The sequence below is a fragment of the Elephantulus edwardii genome, unplaced genomic scaffold (assembly GCF_000299155.1).
Source record: "Elephantulus edwardii isolate Elephantulus edwardi_28Jun2011 unplaced genomic scaffold, EleEdw1.0 scaffold00057, whole genome shotgun sequence".
Lineage (NCBI taxonomy): Eukaryota > Metazoa > Chordata > Mammalia > Macroscelidea > Macroscelididae > Elephantulus > Elephantulus edwardii.
In genome coordinates this window covers 8,464,950-8,487,215 of record NW_006399807.1, presented here as the reverse complement: position 1 = coordinate 8,487,215, position 22,266 = coordinate 8,464,950, and the positions used below count along the sequence as shown (strand labels likewise).

The 22,266-nt window shown below is 43.2% G+C and overlaps 1 protein-coding gene across 1 annotated transcript in view; it reads left to right on the top strand.

Moving 5' to 3' along the window:
- Window positions 1-181: 181 nt before the first annotated feature.
- The window catches only part of ILDR2 (immunoglobulin-like domain containing receptor 2), a 101,836-nt gene continuing 79,751 nt past the window's right edge, over window positions 182-22,266 (top strand). The window contains exon 1 of the mRNA XM_006887387.1: window positions 182-274. Coding sequence (XP_006887449.1) covers window positions 229-274 — 46 coding nt within the window. The 5' untranslated portion in view covers window positions 182-228. The remainder of the gene's footprint in view (window positions 275-22,266) is intronic.

Sequence of the window (22,266 nt, the reverse complement as noted above, 5' to 3'; positions counted from 1 at the left end):
GGTCCCCGGGAGGCCGCAGCTGCGCGCGTCCTCCAGGCGGCGCGGTCCAGCCAGGGGCCCCCGCCCGCTCGGCCCGGTTGCTGGAAGCGCCCACTGGACGCCCGCTGCCCTCTCACGCCCGCCGTCGCGGCTCCGCCGCTGCCTTCTGCCGTTTGGTTTCCGAGAGCCCTGTATCCCTGCCGTTTCCCACTTTGCTTACTCCTTGAGCTGGATGGGAAGTTGGAGAAAATGGACAGGGTCGTGATGGGGTGGATTGCTGTCTTCTGGTTAACAGGTAAGAGTCATTTTCTATGGAGATAAATAACTTTATATATTTATATTCCCCTTGTGGCACTCTTCGCACCCCACCCCCCATTTTCTACCTGATTGACAGTGTTTAAAGCTGCTTAGCGGGCTGGTATCAAGTGGGGGAGGGGGAGTGTGAGTGTGTGTGTGTGTGTGTGTGTGTATCTGTCTTGGTTCGTGATGGGGGAAGCAAGGAGAGGGCTGAGGGAAGCCTGATCAACGTAGGTGTTTGATGATGTGAAATTATTCTTTTGAAATGTGCATTTTCCTCTTCATACAAGAGTCCTTCCTCAGTCTGATCCTGAGTTTGGAATGCTATGAGTCCTGGGGAAAGCCTGCTTGGGAAAAAAAAAAAAAAGAAAGAAAGCTCCCAGGAGACTGAGGGAATGGGTTTTCTGGGGAGATTGGGAGATGGATCTTTATTTCCTTCCTTAGCAAAGTAGGGAGACCCAAGAATTCTCTCCGTGGCTCCCTTGTAGGATGTTGGAAGAAGAAATGGGAAAGAAGATGGACTTGGAGGTTTGATTGGTTGTAGAGTTTAGGTCCAGTCTCTTTGTCACTTGGTACTATTTGGGCAGTGGTTCCATGTTAGAAGATCCTTCCCAGTTGATGCACTGCCACCCTCACTCCAGAATTTGCAGAAAGATGCGATAGTCACAGCCGATAGAGTTGGGCTTCTCCCAGGCACAAGAGTTACTTTTTCAGGCTGGGTCCTCTCTGCCTTCTCTCCCTTTTCTGTGAACTTCAGAGGCCTGAAGGATCAGAAAATGCCTCTCCCACACTGTCCCACATGATAATTCTATACAGTTAAGGGACAGCTGGCAGAGCCTGATGGCCAGCCTTGCTGAGGAGGGGTGTGGAAGGCTTGGTGGCTTGCACAGGATGAGAGGAATATCAAAAGAAGGTGAAGTTGGGGAAACTAAGGCAAGGACTCAGAAGGGTGATGGGGGAAGGGAAAGGAAGCAATGACTAGCTGAAATAAAATATGAAATAGCACCAAAAAAAAATCAAAGCTTATCCCCTCGAGGGGCACCAGCTGAAAGATTTGAAAACATCAAGCAGTGAGAAAAAGCAAAGAAGTTTAAATATCCAAAGTAAATCTTTGAGAGAAGGGAGAATACATTTAAGAAGAGAGAAGGACCTCCCTGCTGAGAATGAGGTCTGCTGAAGAAAACCTCATTTCCCTTAGCTTCAATAAGAGGAGGTTATTTAATGTTTTCCTATGCCAAAATGTAGAGAGCCCTTACCACTGTTATCCCCTGGGGGTTCAGTTTGGGGGCTTCTCAGCAGGATTAGCCTCTTCTCTTGGCTGCTCTGAGTTCATCCCTCCCACATTATTCAAATATGAATCATCTCTAATTTCAGGGTTTGGCTGATCCATGCCTCCCCCCTCCCCTGGCCTCCCAGTGTCTTCTACTTCCACCCTCACTGATTCCAAATGTCCTTAATTTGCCTCTATTCAGTTATCATATTTGAGGGAAACTTAGGCCTTCAACCTATATCATCCCAGCCAGGCATCTGAGGAGGGTTCCCTGGACTAGATCTGGTGCTTTTCCAGAAGGTGATGGAGTTCTCCTAACAGAAGCAAGTGGGGGGGACCATATGCTAGATGTTGTTGTCATGTGTTGTCAAGTCAGAACCTACTTAGAGCTGACCCTGCAGTGGGTTTTCAGAGGCTGTAAATCACATGGAGGCGACCATCCATCTTTCTTCCTTTGATCAGCTGGTGGATTTGAACCTCATGCCTTTGGATTGATAGTGCAACTCCTTACCCATTAAGCCACCAGAGAACAGTAGCAGCTTTTTACATTGCAGAACCTTATCCTTAGACAAGGAAATCTTATCACAGGAAATCTAGTTCAGCTCTCATTTAATAAATGAGGAACCTGAGAGCCAGAGAAGCAGTATGCAAATAGCCAATCTGTGCTAGAACAGGGACTAGAATCCAGTTCTCCCAACCCTTGGGCCAGCCTCCTCAGCATTCTGCTAAAGTGCCTCTGTGGTTGTCATACTGTTGGGATTTCTCTTTCAAAGGGTGATGCTTTGTCTAAGACTTCGGCTGTCTGCACCTGCAGAGACCGCTTTTGCCTGGCTACAGGCAACAGGTTATCAGGGCCATCTCAGCTGTCAGATGGTCCCAGCTTCTGTGTTCCACAAGCGTGGTGGCTGGCACCCTGGATCCTACTGATCATTCAGGCACTGGCGTGTCCTGATCTGAGCCTCTGCCTGTCCCCCTCATCCTGTCACAATTGTGGGAGGTGACAGTGGACAAGCTGCCTCTGGGTTTGTGCAAAGTAGAGGAGCTAACAATGGCGGCTGAGGAGGGGAGGGAGGTAAGGGAGGGGAAAGGAGCAGTAGAGGGTGAGATGAATTTAGACTCCTTCTTTACAGAGAAATCTTGAGAGGAAAGGTAAGACATTTTAGTCCAGCGCAATCAATGAATTCTTTCTTGAGGGGGTGGTAAAGGGAAGGGAGGAAAGGAACGATTAAAACTGAGGCTCCCCTTCCCTTCCTCCCTCTTGCCCTCTTTCCTCTCCCTCCTTTACCCCCTCTTTCTCCCTCCCCCTCTCCCTCTTTCCCCTTCTCTGCTCCCACCACCACCCCCCTGTTTCTCTCTTTTAATGCAGGCTGAGCAATTTCTAATCAACACTTCCGTTTTTCCCCCCCTCAGGCTCTAGCAGTGCTTTCCTTGCTTTTCCATAGCTACCATTTCCTATTTCTTTCTGCTGTATATTTAGTCTCATGATTTCTTATTGTCATTGTGATGCTGCTTCCTGTGATAAACTGCTCCTTGTTGTTGTTTTGAACAAAACAAAATGCTAACCAGCTGCTATTTTAGCAACAGGTACCATCTAGCAATCAGACTGGAAGGAGGGTTCAGTCTTTGTCCCTGAATATGGGTGGCATTTCATCCTTCCCTGGCAGCAGAGGCTGTGAGCAATGCTGGAGCAGTGTCAATATTCCGAGAACACACTCCAGAGCAGGCAATGTGCTTTCCTGGACATTCTCCTGGAGCTCTATGTGATGAAGATTGCTTGCTCTATTAGCATTTCTTTTGCTAGCCATTCAGCTTCATTCATTCACTTATTCATTCATTCTACAAGCACATAGTAAATCCCTGCTGTTTCTAAAGTATAATGACAGAGACTGAGTAGAAAACGATAAAAGGCGCAGTCCTTGCCCTCAAAGAATTGTCAGTCTGTCCTTGAGTCAAATAGGGTTTCAGGTCATTTTGATGTGGTGGTGAACGTTCCCTTGATAAGAACTGCCTATGAAAAATATATCTGAACCTCGCACTATTCTGGGCCATCCTCACAACCTCCAACATTCTCGGCCTCATTCTTACAGACCCTGTATCAAAACACCATGTTGAGGGTCTTCCTCTCTTCTCTCTGATTCTCCACCTTTCCCAGCATAATGTCTTTTTCCTAGGACTGGGCCCCTCTTGACAACATTTTCAAAGTATGTGAGATGAAGTAGCACCATTGTTGCCACCAAGAAGCACTCTAGTAGCACTTCTTTCTAGGCAGCCTTGTTTGTTCTCTTGGCAGTTCATGGGCTATTTAGTACTCTTCTCTAATACCACAATTCAAATACATCAGTTCATCTTCTGTCATCATTATTCACAGGTCTCCCCTTTCAAGCCTTGCTGCTGCTTCTCTCTGCACTAGGAGTGAGTGAGTGTGTGTGTGTGTGTGTGTGTGTGTGTCTGTGGTATGTTTTCAATCTCTTCATTACGTTTTAAATTTTAGATTCACATGTTTTCTACTGGACGGCTAGCAGACTGTATTTACGCAGGCTGTGTATTAGTACAAGTAGTATTGTTGCAAGCTAGTTTTATGCTAGTTGTACTTGTTCTAGTCCTGGCTAGTGGAAAGAGCCCTGAGTTGGGAGTTAAGGGTTGGGTTTCAGTACTATCTTCTTCATAAATTAAGAAGGTAACAATGGGCAGCTTGAGGTTGTGGCCTTTTAATCTGTTGAATGAGGTGACTTCTGTGGCCACTTCTAAGATTTTCTAGTTCTAATGATTTCTTTTTTTTAGTTCTAATAATTTATTTTAACAATAAGCTGAGAGTCTAGAAATCAGGACTAAAGAGCAATGAATCTAAACTTCTTTTTGTAATTCTCCCAGGGAAGAGCCATTAGCCGTTCCAGTTTTCTTTATTCCCTAAACAATTAATAACTAGAGTGGAAAACACCAGTTGGAAAGAGAATTTTCAGTGGACTCAATGGAGTATTATCTGGTACTTGGCAGACAGGACAGAGTATACGCCAGTTAAATGTGTTTATACTGGGAACCTGTAGAGTGAGGCAGGGGCTTGGGTCAAATTGGATGAATCTTACTCCAGTCAGCCTTGCCCTTTCAGTCTCAACTCTGCTCTATGCCTCATTCTTCACTCCATGCAAGTAACTCAAGTGCCTCAGTGTAAGTCCACCCAGAATATAAAGAAAAGTTGTTGCTGTTGTCACTATTAATTTCCATGTTCTCCTTCTTTTCTCTGTTTTAAGTAGATTTTATATAATCAGTTTGATCTAAGTAAAACGTACTTATCTACACATAAGAAGAAGGCCAAAGGGAATAATAAGAGTTATCCAAGCCCATGATATTTTATTAATAGAAAGAATAAGAAACATTGTTGCTGATTTAATATGACTTGGTTTGTAAGAAACTTCTTTGTTTGGAAGCTGAGCTATACTAGAACTCCTGATTTAAATGAACATGCATGGTGTCTGCTGTGGTTCATAGAGTAGTAATAAGGCCCAAAGGTAACATTGTTATGTGCCATCAGGTGAAACTAACCCATACCTGCCTTCCGCTGGCTTTTCAGAGGCAGTAAATCTCACTGGGGTGGGGGAGGGGGGAGATTGCCCATCTCTCTGCTTGGAGCAGTTGGTGGATTTGAACCATGTGCCTTTGAGTTGGCAGTGGTGCTCCTTACTGCTAAGTCACCAGAGCGCCCTAAAGTTTACAGGATTTAAGAAAATATTGTAGGGGGAAATTGAGAAAGTTTGATAATCAGTATTTCAAATTCAGTCTGGAGCTATCTGGGGAAAGAATGAGTGTGGAGTAGTCCAGCAAGATACAGATGTGACCAAGAGATGAAGCGGATACTCGAGGCATGTCAGGGTTGCAGCCTTGGTACTGTGCACCTGGAAACCACACAGGGCGGAGTTGTGGCATATGTGTGCTTAAAATCTTGGTTGTCAAGAGAATTTTTGGCTCTGTGCAAATGAAAGAAGGCATTTTGGATGACTAGAGTTCCTTATGGGCCAAGAAAAAAAGATGAACTCAGAAGAACATGCTGCTGCTTCTGTTCTCCTTCAGCGTCTGGAGGCCTGTAGGAAGTGGTGCTCCGGCTGAGGAACCTGAGATGAGAGCAAGATGTAGGGGCTTGCTCCCCACCAGCTAGGATCCTGCACTGAGTACTGGTAGGTGCTTGGCTAGACTCAAGGCTGACTTGGATCGTGGGGGGTGGGGAGCCGGGCACAAGACTCAAACTGCCCTGGCCTTGAACTCTTACTTTATTTTCTTGGGCTTTAAAATGGGAGCCTACCTACTTTACAGGGTAACTGTTGTTGTTGTTATATGCCATCGAGTTGCCAGTGACTCATAGCAACCATATGTGTACAACAGTTCTGAAGCCTGCCAGTCTCACTGACTCCGACACACCCACCCCCACTGCCCCAGTCACTATATCAATCCATCTCATCTGGGGTCTTCTTCTCCTGTGCTGTCCCTCCACCCTTCTGAACATGATATCCTTCTCCAAGGATCAGTCTCTTCTGGCCACATGCCCAAAGTATATGAGCTGGAGCATGAAAATCCTAGCCTCCAAGGAGAAACTTAGTTTCACCCTTACTATGGTAATTAAAATGACACAAAATTCATTATACAATGTTGGCACATCCTGGATTAGATTGGTTTGGTGGACTTGAGTCAATTTCAGGTGTCTTCTCAAGACCCAGGATGAAGGAGCATTCACAGTTGGGGGTACAGTTTCTCATGGCAGAGAGCAAGCATTCAAGGTGAGAGGTGCCATTTAGAGCCAAAGTACACAGAAGCTGTTAAGGCTTCTGTTTGGACATGGCTATGCCACAACTGCTCACAATCTACTAGACAAAGATAGGCATGAGGTCATACCTGCAGTCAGTAGGAAGTATATTCTGCCTGCAGGGAGCAAAAGTATATTCTGCCTGCAGGTGGGGAAGGAACAAACAGATGTTGGGGCTAATGATTTTATTATGACTCCTAGCAACCAGATGTTTCAGAGCAGGACTGCCCCAGAGCATTTCCTTGGTGCTGATGAAATAGTTAACAGCTCCAGTATGCTTGGCTTCACAATCAACGTTCTTGGTACCAGCAGCCAGGAAATGAAAAGACAAATTGCACTGGGAAAGTTTGCTGTCAGAGACCTCTCCAAAATACTGAAGAGCAACAATGTCATTCTGGAGACTAAGGTGTGCCTGATCCAGGCCATAGTCTTTGCAATTACTTTCTATGCATCAGAAAACTGGATAATGACTAGGGATGATAGAAAGAGAATTGATGCCTTTGGACTTGGTGCTAGAAAAGAGTATGAATATAGGATGCACTGTTAGGAGAAAAAACAGGTTTGTCCTGGAGAGAGTGAGACCAGACTGCTCCTTGGAGGCAAGAATTATGAAGCTTTGTCTGACATAATTTGGACATTTTACAAGGAGGGACCAGTACTTGGAGAGGAACGTCAGGCTTGGGAGGATGGAGGGACAGCACAGGAAAGGAAGACCCTTGATGAGATGGATCAATTCAGTGACTGGGGAAATGGGGGATAGGTGTGTCAGAGACAATAAGATTGGTACAAGATAGAGCTGGGTTTAGGGCTGTTATACATAGGGCCACTATGAGTTTCAAGAGACTCGATGGCACATGACAACAAAAACAATCTTCGTGGAAGCAGATTGTCAGGTCTTTCTCTTCTCGAATCTCTGGGTAAATTCTAACTTCCAACCTTTTGGTAAGCATCTGAATACATTACTGTTGCACCACCAGGGCTCTTTGGAACAAATAATGCCATTTGTTAACTGAATTAAATCATCCCACAATTGTGTCAAATTACAGGATCTTTAAGGGTGTGCATGGCTAGGGTGGGGCTTTATATTGAAGGAGTAGATGGATAATTAAACGGGCAATTCGCAGATAATATGATGTGATTCCCCTGGGTGTTCTGACTGCAGTTGTTATGTGCTGTCTAGTCAACTATGACGCAGAGCAACACTATGAACAATAACTCTGAGCCTTGCCCTGTCTTGAGCCAATCTCTCACCAGCTGCTATTGCCACAATCACTGTGTCAGTTAATCTCATCCAGAGTCTTCTCTCAAGCACTGACCCTCTACCCTTCCAAGCATGATGTCCTTCTGCAAGGTCTGGTCCCTCCTGGCAACATGCCCTAAAAATGTGAGATGGATTTTCACAATCCTTGCCTCCAAGGAGCAACCAGGTTTCACCCTCTCTAGGACAGAGTTGTTTGCTCTCTTAGCAGTCCCTTGTATGTTTAATACTCTTCTCCAGCACCACAACTCAAAGTTACCTGGCCAAATGACTGAAAGAGGTCCATATTTATTCTCATTCCAAAAAAATGTGATCCATCAAAGTGTGGAAATTTTCAGTGTCACTAATATCACACACAAGCAAAATTCTGCTGAAGATTATCCAAAAACTACTGGAACAGTGAATCAACAGAGAGCTCCCTGAAATACAAGCTGGATTTAGCAGAAGCCATGACACTAGGGATATCCTTGCCAATGTCAGACGTATCTTGACTAAGCCAAGGATGTCTATTTGCATTTCATTGACTGTGCAACGGCATTCCACCATGTGGCTCATAATAATAAATTATTGCTAACACTGAGAAGAATGGGAATCCCAGAACACTTGATTGTGCTCTAGCAAAATCTGTACCAAGACCAGGAAGCAGTCATTAACAGAGCAAGAAAACGGTGACAGCAGTAAGAGCAGGGAAAAGCTTCTAGAGGCAGTGGTAACTGAGCCAAGTCCTAAATGATAAATAGTCATCACCAGGGAAAGAGTGGATGGAGGTAAGGGAGATTCACATGTTGTTGTTCTGTGTCATCGAGTCGCCTGCAACCCATAGTGACCCTGTGTACAGCAGCCCTGAAGCCTACTCTGTCCTGGCCAGTCTCAATAATTCCGACACACAATCCATCTCATCTGCTGTCCCTCGACCCTTACGAACATGAGGTCCTCCTCCAAGGACCAGTCTCTCTTGGCCATATGCCCAAAGTATGTGAGATGGAGGGAACATCATATGATGAGTCCAAGAACTAATGGGAGATGTGTTTTCTGGCAACTACAAACACTCTCGTGTGGTTTAAGAGGGAGGGAGGTGAGTGACTCAGTCTCACACAGTCCTTTCTCCTCATCAAGACTTCAGTTGTTAGGTGCTGTTGACGAGACTCTAACTCACAACAGCCTTATAAGACAGGCCAGAACTGCCCGTAGGGCTTCCTAAGCTGTAATCCTTATGGGAGCAGATTGCCAGTCAGCTCTTTTCTTCCACAGAGTTGCTTGCGGGGGTGCAAATCACCAATCTTTCCATTAGCAGCCGAAAGCCTTAACCATTGTGCCACAAGTGTTCTTTCTTGAAGGCTAGGGGAAGTCTTTAAAGGGTCAAAGCAAAGTTGTCCAATGATCAGACAGCATTTTGAAAGATCATTTGGATCACAGTGCGAAGAGCATATTGGGCATGGGCAAAAATAGCAATACAATGCAACTAAGCCACACTTGCAAGATGTGATGAGAGCCTGACCCCACACGGTGCAGTAAGGGTGGGAGACGTGGACAGTGCCAGAGATAATAGTGCAGGACTGGAGAGGAAGGATGGTCAAAAATGCTGCTTTTCTGACATATGTTGATGGGGCAATATGTCATGGACATAGACTAATATTTTGTTGTTCTTGAGATGCGCTGTCAAGTTGGAACCAACCCATAGCTGATCCCTCCAGCAGGTTTTCTGAGGCAGAAAAATCATATGGCAGGAGACTACTCATCTTTCTCTCCTGGAGCAGATGGTGGATTCAAACCACATGCCTTTGAATTGGCAGTACAACTCCTTACCTCTAAGCCACCAGAACTCTCTTGGACTAATTAATATAGGAGGAGAAATATGGAAGAACAATTTAAAAAAATTTAAAATAATAAATAAATAAATAAAACAATTCCAGGATGCTGGGCTATACGAGGAGGAATGTGGCATCAGGATTGGTGGAAGATTCAACAACCTGCGTTATGCAGATGACACAACCCTGCTTGATGAAACTGAGGAGGACCTGAAGGGCTTGCTGCAGAAGGTCAAGGACTGCAGCCTTCAGTATAGATTGAAACTCAACATTAAGAAAACAAAGATTTTCGCCCCTGGGCCAATTGGCAGCATCAGTATGGATGGTGAAGAGATTGAGATAGTTAACAGTTTTAGTTTGCTTGGCTTCACAGTCAACACTCTTGGTAACAGCAGCCAGGAAATCAGGAGGCGAATTGCATTGGGAAAGTCGGCTGTGAGGGACCTCTCAAGAGTACTGAAGAGCAACAACATAAGGTTGAAAACTAAGGTTTGCCTGATCCGGGCTATAGTCTTCACAGTTTCGTGCTATGCATTGGAGAGCTGGACAGTGACTAGGGATGATAGAAAGAGAATTGATGCCTTTGAGCTGTGGTGCTGGAGAAGAGTGTTTAATATACCATGGACTGCTAGGAGAACAAACAGGTTTGCCCTAGAGACGGTGAAGCTAGGCTGCTCCTTGGAGTCAAGAATTCTGAAGCTTCGTCTGAAATACACTGGACATGTTGCAAGGAGGAACTTATCCTTGGAGGGGGACATCATGTTTGGGAGGGTGGAGGGACATTGCAGGAGAGGAAGACCCTTGATGAGAAGGATCGATTCAGTGATTGGGGTAGTGGGAGTAGGTGTGTCAGAGACAATGAGGTTGGCACAGGTTAGAAAGGTGTTTAGGGCTCTTGTACATAGGGTTGTTATGAGTCTCAAGTGACTCAATGGCACATAACAACAACAACAATTTTTTTTCATTATTAAAATATACACTAAGCTGCTGTAAGAAAGAGACCCCAAAATGTCATATCTCACATGAAATATATTATCTCTGACAACAGTCTTATTTGTGAACAGTCTGGCTCTACTAAGGATGAATCTGCCTTTCCTGACATGTGATTCTCAAGACAGTTCTAGTCAAAGCCATTTCTCAACCAGTAGGAGAAAGAAAAGCAGAGATCCAGGGCAAGCACCTTTTCTATAGAGCAAGGATAAAGAAGTTGGCATACTTACTTCTCCTCACATCCTCTTGCCATGAACTTTATCATATAGCCACAGTTATAGCTGCTAGAGAAGCTGTGAAATTAATGTATCCCTTGACTGGGCAAAGGAAAACCCAGGAAATCCTATTCCTAAAAGGAAGGAGGGGATGGTAAACATATTCATCCACAGAGTGATTTGTTTTGAAGTGTTCACGGAACATCTAGATAGCTAGTGAAATTGTAGATGTGGTTCTGGAGCTCAGGACAGGTCTAGACTGGAAACACCCAAAAAACATGTTGCTGTTTAATCAGAACCGACTCACCACTGATACTGCAGTTGGTTTTCTGAGCCTGTGAATCACATGGGAGGGAATTGCCCATCTATTGAGGAGCTGCTGATGGATTTGACCTGCCAGAAAGGTACTACCTTACAGACTAGGATTTCAGAGAACAAATAAGGGTTAAGGTTGTTAGGAACTTTTCCTAAAGGAGTTGAATCTGTCCAAATGGTTGTTCCATCCCAGAAGTCTGACCCATTTGAATCTCAATGCTTCCAAACGACCTCTGCCCTGCAGAGGAGAAACTGACCTCTTTTAGCAGTGCTTTAGTACCCCTGGATCAGAATGTGAGCCAGCTGGATATCACCCATAAGTGCATTTCAGATCTCTGAAAGACCAGGTGAATCAGACAGAAATGAGATATGCTTCTAGCTTTTATCTGCACACTGGTGGCACAGAATGGGGAAAGCAGGCTCAGCTGGGCACTCAAAACATATATTTAATGAAAGGCAAGCTCTGTTTACACAAACACCAGTGGAATTTTTGCAGCAAATGATAATTAAGCAGTGAGCAAAACCTAACCAGGCAAGGTCAGCATTAGCATTTACCATAGTCTCATGAGACACAGGGAGATGTTGTTGCCTGCAGGACTTTGGGGGAAATATATCTGGTCATCCTAATCCTGAAATGGATTGAGCAGTCAAGATAGTCCACAAGAGAACTGATTCTGGACAATTTAATTGGGGAATGTATTTATTGGAAGGACTTTAATTAACTGAAAGAATCAATGGAAAATCAGGCTCAGGAAACAGGCAGATACTAAGGGAATGTCTATGTTTGAGAACATTTTTTTCTTCACTAAAGTGTCACAAGAAGATAAATGACTCCCATTTCTGCAGGGGGGATAAAGAAGTCAAGCCCCATTCCTTTGCCTTTAAACCTTGAACCTGTAGGTCAGTGTTTCCCAAAATGTTCTGCCCCCATTCTCACAGAGCTGTTAACATACGGAAATGCTTGCTTTTTTGTCTGCACTATGGATTAGACCTAGAATCCAAAGATGCCTCCTTTTCAACTCCTACACTGAAAAAAAAAATATGCCCATCAGTTACCTTCAGTAATTGGGAAAACATGTTAAAAATACAGGGGGAGAGGGGAAAAGATAGATCTAAATTGATGATGGGGGGGGGTCAGGAATTTGTATTGACATCTTAAGTAGAAGAAAAAATGTAGGAGTCTGAAGGCCAAAATATGCTAGGGAGTTCTGAGGTCTAATCTTGATTCTGGGATTTAAAGAGTTAAAACATTTGTCTCTAGTGATGATATTTTTCAGGACCTTTCTCTTAAAATGGGGCTGTGCTTATAGATCTGCCTCTCCAAAAGCGCTGGCAGGCATAGCTTGCAACTAGTGGGGAAAAGGAACTTGCTTTGAAAGAAATGAAAGTGCTAAAATAAGAACAACACCGCTTTAGATACTGCTTTTGTTATTCTTGCAAAAACAGAGTTCTACATATATAGAATCCTTTTCTTGTTTTTCATGAGCACTGGGGCAGGACCTTATTTTGCCACATGCAGAGAAGGCTTGTCTGCACTTGGAGCTGATCTGTCCCTCCCTGGCTCAGTAGCTTACTTGTTCTGTTCTTCACAGCTGAGGGTGGGAGCTGTGATTCTAAGCTATCAGCACTCTACCTTCCGGTGCTTTTCCCATTAATTGGCCAGAATTCATTCTGTACACTAGGTATCTCCTGCTAAGAAGGTCCTCTTCAACTCATTCATTTGTTTGTTCATTCAATTATTCATTCATCTGTCTATTCAATTCACAGACATTTTTTGAGCTTCGTTTCTGTCCTGTGGCTTTGGATACTCTAAGGATACAAAATCAACTCATGCCCAGCCCTGTCTTCAGGTGCTTTGTAATTAGAAACCAAGTTTATATTGAATGCCTTTATCAAAGAGACTAGTTGTTGAAATTTGAATTTTTCAGTGCTTACAATGTTTTGAAATATGTTTTTGGCATGAATTTGAATTAGTCCTGGGGTGCTGGGCACAATAAAAACAGAAATCATAATCTGGTGGTCTAAGAATGATGATTCCCTTTTTAGCAAATGTAGAAAATACTTTGAGACCTGCACCATGCCAGTTAGTGCTCTGAAAGTTCCCCACTGCCCTTGAGTCAGCTGGGCATCAGCAATGATATCCCTTATTCCAATGTGTCTTTTGCATCCTGTGTGACTTCTGGCAGTTCCCTGTCTATATTCAGCTATGACCATTTTTTAAGTATCTTCAAGCTTTTACCTGTGTATTCTATTAATTATTTTGTTCTATAATTTCCACATCCTATTGGATCACCTTTCTTTGGAATGGGCATAAATATGGAGCTCCTCCAAGTAAATGACCAGGTAGCTCTCTCCCAGATTTCTTGGCATAGATGAGTAAATGCCTCCAATATTGCATCTGTTTCTCAAAATATTTTGGTTAGCACTCCACCAAATCCTGGAGCCTTGTTTTTCACCAATTCCTTCAGTGTAGCCACCTTCTTCCTTCAGTATTATTGGTTTCCTATCATATGTCACCTCCTGAAATGGCTGAGCAATGACCAATTCTTTTTGGTATGATAACTCTATACTTTCTATTTTTGAAATTTACTGCATTATTCAATATTTTGCCTATGGAACACCTTAGTATTGCAACTTGAGGCTTTAAAGTTTTCTTGTCTTTCTGCTTGAGAAATGCTTTTCCTTTTTGGTTCTCTACCAGGGAGCTCTATTAGCTTAGTGGTAAGGAGTTGAACTGCCAACCCAAAGGCACACAGTCCAAATCCAGCACTGTTCCACCAGAGAAATATGAGCAATCTGCTCCCATGTGATTAACTTCCCTAAAGACCCACTGAAAGGTTAGCTATGAGTCGGTTCTGACTCGATGGTACATAACACAACACAACACAACATAATAACTATCTCAGCAGCATATGAGAGCTCCAGTTTCTCCTTATCTTTACTTGTTGTTAGGTACTTGTGAACAAAAGATCTGAACCCTGTTTTATCCTGTACCATCCTCATACTTCCTGACACACAAACGCCCATTGCAGCAGTCACCTTATTAAGACACCTGCTTGAGGGGTTTCCTCTCCTTCGCCGACCCTCCACCCTTCCCAACGCCATGTTCCTCTCCAGGGAATAGCACCTCCTAGCAATATGTCCAACGTGTGTGAGTTGAAGTCTCATCATTCTTGATTCCAGAGAGCACTCCAGCTGCACCTTCTTCAAGACATTTCTGCTAGTTCTCTTGGTCATCCATGAGATATTCACTGCTCTTCTCCAACACCACAAGTCTAAGGTGTTAATTCTTTTTCTGTAATTCTTTTTCGTTGTCCAGTTCTCAGATGCATAGCAAGTGACTGGAGAGACTATGGCCTGAATCAGTTGCACTTTATTCCTCAAACTGACCTCATTATTCCTCAATAATCTGGAGAAGTCCCTAACTGCAGATTTTTCCAGTGCAGTGTGCCTCCTAATTTCCTGACTGCCGATACCAAGGGTTAATTGTGGATCCAAAAAGATGAAGCCGTTGACAGGCTCAGTCTCCTCTCCATTCATCATGATGCTGTCCTACCTCCATTAGCATTTGTTATTTTCTGCTTTGTTTGTTGTTGAGGTAAGATGATCCATTCCTCACACCATATACCAAAAAAAACTAACTCAAACTGGATCAAGGAACTAGGTGAAAAACCTTGAAAGGTAAAAAACAAAAGCCACAACTGGGTCAAACTTAAGAGCTTTAATCTATAGCATAGACAGATTATCATATATAACTGAAAATGCACAATGAACACAAACTAGATAATTGGTACCTCCTGAAAACTAAATACTCATATGTATCAAAAATTCTCCAAAAAAATACAAAGTTAGCTTTAGACTGGAAAAAAAGACTTGACAATGACATATCTGACAAATGACTCCTATTGAAAAGTTAGAGAAAATGCCAATACTTCGGCAAGAAAAAGACAAATAAGCCAGTTACAAAATAGGCACAGGACATGAAAAGACATTTCACCAGGTAAGGTATTCAGATGGTCAGCAAACGTAAAGAAGTGTTCAAGAACACCAGCTGGCAGAGAGATGGAATGCACCTGCTCTTTGAAATCTTCTGTTCAGCTTTCTTGATCCATCATTTCTTCCTTTTACCCTAGTGTCTTTACAGCCTAGGCTAAGTTTCTGAGTCTGTCCTGATAAAAACTTTAGTCTTTTCTTTTCTCCTGTCTTTTTAATGGTCTTTTGCTTTTTTTTTCTATGTATGATGTCATTCCATAGTTCCTCAATACAGCCTTATATGCTATAGAAATTTAATCTACCAGCCTGTTAGTTGGTATACAAACATTTATCCATTTTCACCACCTAAGGACTTGAGTGCAACGCCTACTTTCTAGCATTTGTGTTTTATCCTTGAAGGAGTAGGGAATCAATGGATGCCTTACAGCAAGGGACCTGACATAAATGGGCAAGTGCTTTTAAAAAGAATTCTGTGGGAAAACCTGTGGAGAGCGAATTAAGCAGGAGGAAGACAGACCACATAGGAAGTTACTATGAAACCCAGAAGATGATAAGGACCTGTGTCAAATGGTGGTTAAGAACTTGGGAGCCAAAGGGGCTCTGGTGGCCTAGTGGCAAAACGCTGCACTGCAATCCCAGAGGAGCATGGTTCAAATCCACCAGATTCTCTGCTGGAGAAGGAAGGACAATCTCCTCCTGTATCAGTCAGATCTGATTTGATGGTACACACACAAAAATAATAAAATTTAAAAAATTTTTTAAAAAGAACTTGGGAGCCATTTAGCCTCAATAAACATCATCTGCTAACCTTGAGCTTTTAGTCTGCATACATTCTCTGAGAGTCAGTAGTGTCATCTCTAAAATGGGTGTGTGTAATCATAAACAATTGCTGTCGGGTTGATTTCAATGCACAGTCACCCCATATGTTTCAAAGTAGAGGTGCACGCTGCTGAGTTTTCAAGGTTGTGACCTGTGAAAGCAGCTTACTGATTATTCTTTCAGGATATCTCTGATGGGTTCAAACCACCAGCCATTCAGTTGGTAGTTAAGCACTTATCACTGTACACCACCCAAGGACTTTGGTGTAATACTGACACTTAAAGGATTTTAAAGATAATTAATTAAGACACTGTATAGAGATTGTTTAGAACATATTTCAGAGCTACTACCCAATCAAAACTCTTGGTACTAGCAGCCAGGAAATTAAAAGACGAAGTGCATTGGGAATGTCTGCTGTCAGGGACCTCTTCAGAGTACTGAAGAGCAACAGTATCAGTCTAGAGACTAAGGTGCACTTCATCCAGGCCATGGTCTTCACAGTTACTTTCTATACATCAGACCACTGGACAGTGACTAGGGATGATAGAAGTAGAATTGATGCCTTTGAGATGTGGTGCTGGAGAAGAGTATTGAATATACTGTGGACTGCTAGGAAAACAAACAGGTTTGTCCTAGAGAGGGTGAAACTAGGCTTCTCTTTGGAGGCAAGGCTTCATCTGACATACTTTGGACATGTTGCAAGAAGGGACCAGTCCTTGGAGAGTGATGTCATGCTTAGGAGGGTAGAGGGACAGCGCAGGAGAGGAAGACCCTTGATGAGATGGATTTATTCAGTGACTGGTGGAATAGGGGTAGGTGTTTTGGAGTCAGTAAGATTGGCACAGGATAGAGCAGGGTTCAGAGCTGTTGTACATAGGGTTGCTATGAGTCACAAGTGACTCAATGGCACATAACAATAACAACATTACCAATACCAGGAATAGTTATTTAACAGTTACCTTGTGCCTGAGATTGTGCTAAGCATTTGACACTCAGTGCCTTAACAGTAAATCTTTAATAACTATTAACACCAGGATGGAGCTCAGGTGATCTAGTGGTAAAAAGCTGTACTACAATCCCAAAGGCAAACAGTTCAAACCCACTTCTGCTCCACAGGAGAAAAATGAGCAATCTCTTCCCGTGAAATTTACTGCCTCTGGAGACCCTCTGGAGGGTCAGCTATATAGAAGGGTTGGTTCTGACTTGACGGAACACAACAACAACAACAACAACAACAACAACAACATCAACATGAGTCAGAAACAACCTGACAGCAGGTGTAGGGGTGAGGGGAGTATCAAGAATGGAAACCTGTCTTATGGGAGTGATGATGTGAATAGAGAAGGGGACAAATATGAGATATATTTAGATTTCGTGACCAGCTGAATACAAACAGGAGCAGAGAGGAAATTTTCAACAGTTTTAAGATTTCTATCTGGGACTACCGAATAGGTTATATATCGGCAAAACTAAGGATAGAGGAGGAATTGGCTTAAAAGCAAGAAGTGGGTGGAGAAAGAAGATAATGAATGAGGTTTAGACCCGTCTAATTTGAATTATCAAACGTGCAGGTGAGGCTCAAGGGACTCGAGAACCTGAGACGTAATTGGTATTTGGAACCATAGGAATGAATAAGATTTCTTAGATCAGATATATAGTTCAACACTTAAAAGAGGCTGATACATTTTTGTTATTTACCTGGTTGGCATTAGAAGTTATTATATGCACAGCTTCTTCCCACTAGGCCACCAGAGCTCCAATACTTAAGTAAGATCTGGTGATGCAGTGAGTTAAGTGTTGGGCTGCTAATTAGTGGGTCAGCAGAACAAATCCACCAACTGCTCCCTCAGAACAGAAGCCATTCTGCTCCCCTAAGTTTTACAGCCTTGGAAGCCCTATGGGGCCGTTTGCTCTCCCCTCCAGAGTCACTGTGAGTCAGAATCCATGCAGCAATAGTGAGTTTTGATATTTACATTTATATTCTCTTTTTCTCATTACCATTGAGTCAGAACAAACTCATAGCTTTTCCTCCAGTGTGGTTTTTACTGACTGTGGATCCCATAGGAGATTACCCATCTTTGTTCTTGGAGTGGATGCTGGATCCAAATTGCTAGAGAGGTGCCATCCTTGAACAAGCAGCATAGCTTTCTATGGACTATGCCTCCAGATGTTGTGGTTGTGTACCGTCGAGTCAGAACTGACTCATACCTGACCCTCCAGAGGGTTTTCAGAGGCAGTTAATAGCATGGGAGGAGAATGCCCATCCTTCTCCCATAAAGTACCTGGTGGATTGGATTCAGACTGCATGTCTTTGGAATTGCAGTGCAGTTTCTTACAGTAGGCCCCAGCTTTCTCTCGATATTTTTGTTTTGTTGTTACGTGTCATTAAGTTAGAACTGACCCATAGCTGACTCTCAGGGGGAGAGGGGTTAGAGGCTGTAAATCACACAGGAGACTTTATCTGTCAAGGTGGATTTGAATATTCTGCCTTTGGATTGGCAGCTAAACTCTTTACCACTAGGCCATCAGAGCCTGTATAAATTCCAGCATAAGACATCCAATGCTTTTGCCAGTTGAAATAATGAAATTAGGAAAAATAAAACAAAGAACCAACCCTAAGAGATAAGAAGCCAAAGGGAGGGTATTCCCAAATCAGATCTCACTGCCTGTGGGTGTGGCTGTCCTGGTCGCAAGCCTGTTGAGCTAGCAAACTTGTGGAGGCAGGGTGTATGAGGTTATTTAAGATGGATAGTCACATCATCACTGTCACATGTTTGGATCGGCCACACGTGAGGAGCACTGGAAACAACACCCAACCCACAAAAGGGACTGATACTAAGATCCTGAGCAAGCACGGTGAAATTCAGGAAGAGGCTTCAGTCCTAGCAGGGCAACTGGATTGTAAATCAGGACCCAAAACTGGAAAGCCAATCTCTGTTACCAGGAACCTGGGATCCAAGATGTGGGCCAGAGCAACACCATGCATTCTGGCTGAAATGCGTTCCTGAGATGCTTGGTCTGGTAGCCTCAAGAACTGGGTAGCGGAGCACGGCCAGCCAGATGGTGTGGTCAGGGTCATTGCGTTCCTTCTCTCGGTTGTTGGTCCTGGCCTGTCTACAGAGCAGCCTTTCAGCGAGGTCAAAGTTCTACCATCACGAACCACCAAATAGCAAACCTACCTGGGTGAAAGTTGGACTGATCTTGGGCACATTAGCCTTCTTGTGGGGCTATCTAATCAAACAACATAATGAAGATGTTTTAGAGTATGAACGAAGTATGAATGGATTGGAGTAAACTACTGAAATATAGTAGGTTCCATATAGAGATTACATCAGTTCCTCTGGACTCAGTAATCTTTTGATTGTAAATGAGAAAAGAGTTGTATGTGGATGTAGATTGTCATTTTTGGTGTGCTATATTGTTAAATGAAAAAATAAAAAAATACTTCAGAAAAAAAAAGAACTGGGCAGCATTCATCCTACAGTTTGAAGCCTTTAGAATTGAAGCAGTGATTTACATTTTCAGCCTCAACTCTTGCCTTTTGTGGCCTTCAGAATCTAACAAATTGACCTTCCGTTGGAATCTCTAGTCCAGTCTTCTCCGTCTTTGCAGATCTAGATCTGTCTTTAGCTCAGTCTCAGAGTTCTGATTATGCCTGTATATGTACACACGCCTGTGTATGTGTAAACACACACACACACACTCTCTCACTCACTCTCTCTCTCTCTAACTTCCAGGAAGTTCACTTAATATTGCGAGGTGATGAGCACACCAACCACTGTCACTACAGAACTACTAATTACATCCTAGCATGCCTGGGAAAATTTTCTTCATTCCCCCCTCCCTACACACACTCTGTCTCAAATCCTGCTATCTGTGCTCACTTGATTGTTGTATACTGTCAAGTTGGAACTGACCCACAGCTGACCCTCCAGCGAGGTAGTTTTTTTCAGAGGCAGTTAATCACATGGGAAGAGAATGCCTATCCTCTCGTGGAACAGCTGGTGGATTTGAACTGTGGCCTTTGGGATTGCAGTACAGGTTCTTACTACGAGGCTACCAGAGCTTCCTGTGCTCACTTAGCTTCAGGTTTATATCTTCACAGAAGTCAGCAGAGTGTTCTTGGCAGCAGCAAGTAACTACATTTATTCAGTACTTACTGTATACAAGATGTTATCCTAATGCTTAGGAGGAAATACCGTTTAACCCTCAGAAAATCTTATATTAAGAATATGGCAATTACTATTATTCTGGCTTTATCAGTGAGGAAAATGGAAATTTGTAAGAGTTAAGTGATTTGCCTGAGGTCATGCAGCAAAAATATGATTAGTTTCTAATTTAGGGCAGACTCCAAAATCCATGCTTTAAACTCATGTTTTTCAAAAGGCTGATGGTTCTAAGAATGTGTTCCTTAATCCTTAGCGCATAAGTTTGTCTGAGTGTCATGGAAGGGGCTGGGCATTGGCTAACCTCTATTAATAATTGACTAAGGGAATACAGTGGCTTGCCCGAGTAGCTAATCTCATTCTAACAGAAAGCAGAACTGAGAAGGAGGTTATGCTCAGTAATCATCTAATGAATAAAACCCCGTACTTTACTCTCAACAAAAAAGAAAAACCACAACACTTTCGTGTAGCACCTGCCTTTTTTATTGGCTTTATTTACCCTAGAAACGTTTAGACATGTGATTTCCCTAGCTGAGCCTTAATAGATAGCCGAGCAGGAAAGGCGGCATGGTCATGTGCACAGCATTGTACTAGGAACAGTGCCCGTGACTGTGCCATTAACAACCTCAGCTACTGCTAATTGAATTCACTTCACCTCTCTGTCCCATTTTTGCTACCTAGAAAATAGAAGTGTGAATAAGGATTTGAAGAATTACAATTAATTTTTTAAATTAATGCAATCGAAGTTAAGTAGAAGCTGCAAAGGAGACATTTCTTTTCCTAATCCAGCTGTGAGCTCTGAGTCCTATCTGACTTGATGGCAGTGAGTGAGTGAGAATATCCAACTGTGTGAGTCAGGGAGCATAGAATTAGCTACATCAACACTGAGGGTGGTGAGGCAATGTGGCTGGAAACTGGGTAGTCTGCGGTGAACTTCAAGGGGTCATTATGTCCCCCTGATGATGGGGCTGATCTACATAATAGAAAGACTATGTTGTAAAACATGTTGATGGTGAATGTCTTCAGGAGTCCAGAGCTTCTGAATGGGAGGTGAGAGGAGAGGCAGACAAGGTGAAAGAAGATTGACTACTCTTTACCAGTGATAATGGTCTGTTCTCTTTATGTCTCCAGGGAGATGTTTGTTAACAGCCTTTTGAGTAAGGATTATGATACTCCTTTAATAGGTGAAGAAAATTAGTTGCAAAGAGCCTAGAGACTTCATAAGGCTTTTTTAGCATATACGTGACCAGATGAATTTCCAAGCCCTGCCTATATGATGTCAAATTATTTTATCATGTCATGCTACCTATGATTCCAGTTCCCTCTGTGAAGTCCTCGAAATCCTCACCTTTCTGTTCATTGTCTCTCCCACTCCTTCACTGCTCTCATATATAGCTTCTGAGCACAGACTAGGTCCAAAGCACTCTGCTGAGAAATCGTGGACACTGTTGTCCTCAGTTCTAAATTCTACAGAATGCAGAAACCTTTTCTTCCAAACCGGAATCAAAACCTAATTTTACCAGAAAAGGAGCCCTGGTGGCATAGTAAGCCACTAACCAGAAGGTTGGCAGTCTGAATTCCCCAGCTGCTCTATGGGAAAAAGATGAGGCAGTCTTCTCTCATTAAGATTTATAGCCTTGGTGGCATTGATGGAGGGTTGCTATGAGTCTCAATTAACTTGACAGCAGTGGGGTTTTGGGTGTTTTTTAGTTTTTCATAGGAAGAGTCTCACTGATGGAAGGCACGGATCTGGACAGATTAAGGTGTCTTTCCTTGCCAAGGGTCTGTGTGGATTTGGTATCTAGTATCAATAGTGGTGGTTGTTTTGTACTGTAGATTTGGAACCAACCCATAGCTGACCTTCGGGCGGATTTTCAGAGGCAGTTAATCACCTGGGAGATTGCTCATCCTTCTCCTGTGGAACAGCTGTGGCCTCGAACCGCATGCCTTCGGGATTGCAGCGCAGCTTCTTGCCACTAGGCACTCAAGGGTACATTATTCGTCATTAGGCAGATTCGTAAGTAAGTGTATGTTAGAGTTGTCAGAAGGATCTCTGATGTACAACATCTAAGCAACATCTAACCTTTTGGTAACAAAAAAGGTTGTCAGTTCAAACCCACCTTGTATCTCTGTGAGTTAGAGATAGAGAGACCTGGCTGTCAGCCCCTGAAAAAGATCACAGCTTAGAAAACTCTGTAGGACTTTCGCTGTCATGTGAAGTCACTGGAGTAAAAATCAACTTGATGGAACCTAATGACCAAACAGCAGCAGAGCTGTAAGAGTGAGTTTGCTCTACAGGATTTCATTTTTAGTACTGGCACTGATAAAGGACAGGAAATGTCCCATAGAAGTAAACCCTTGCAT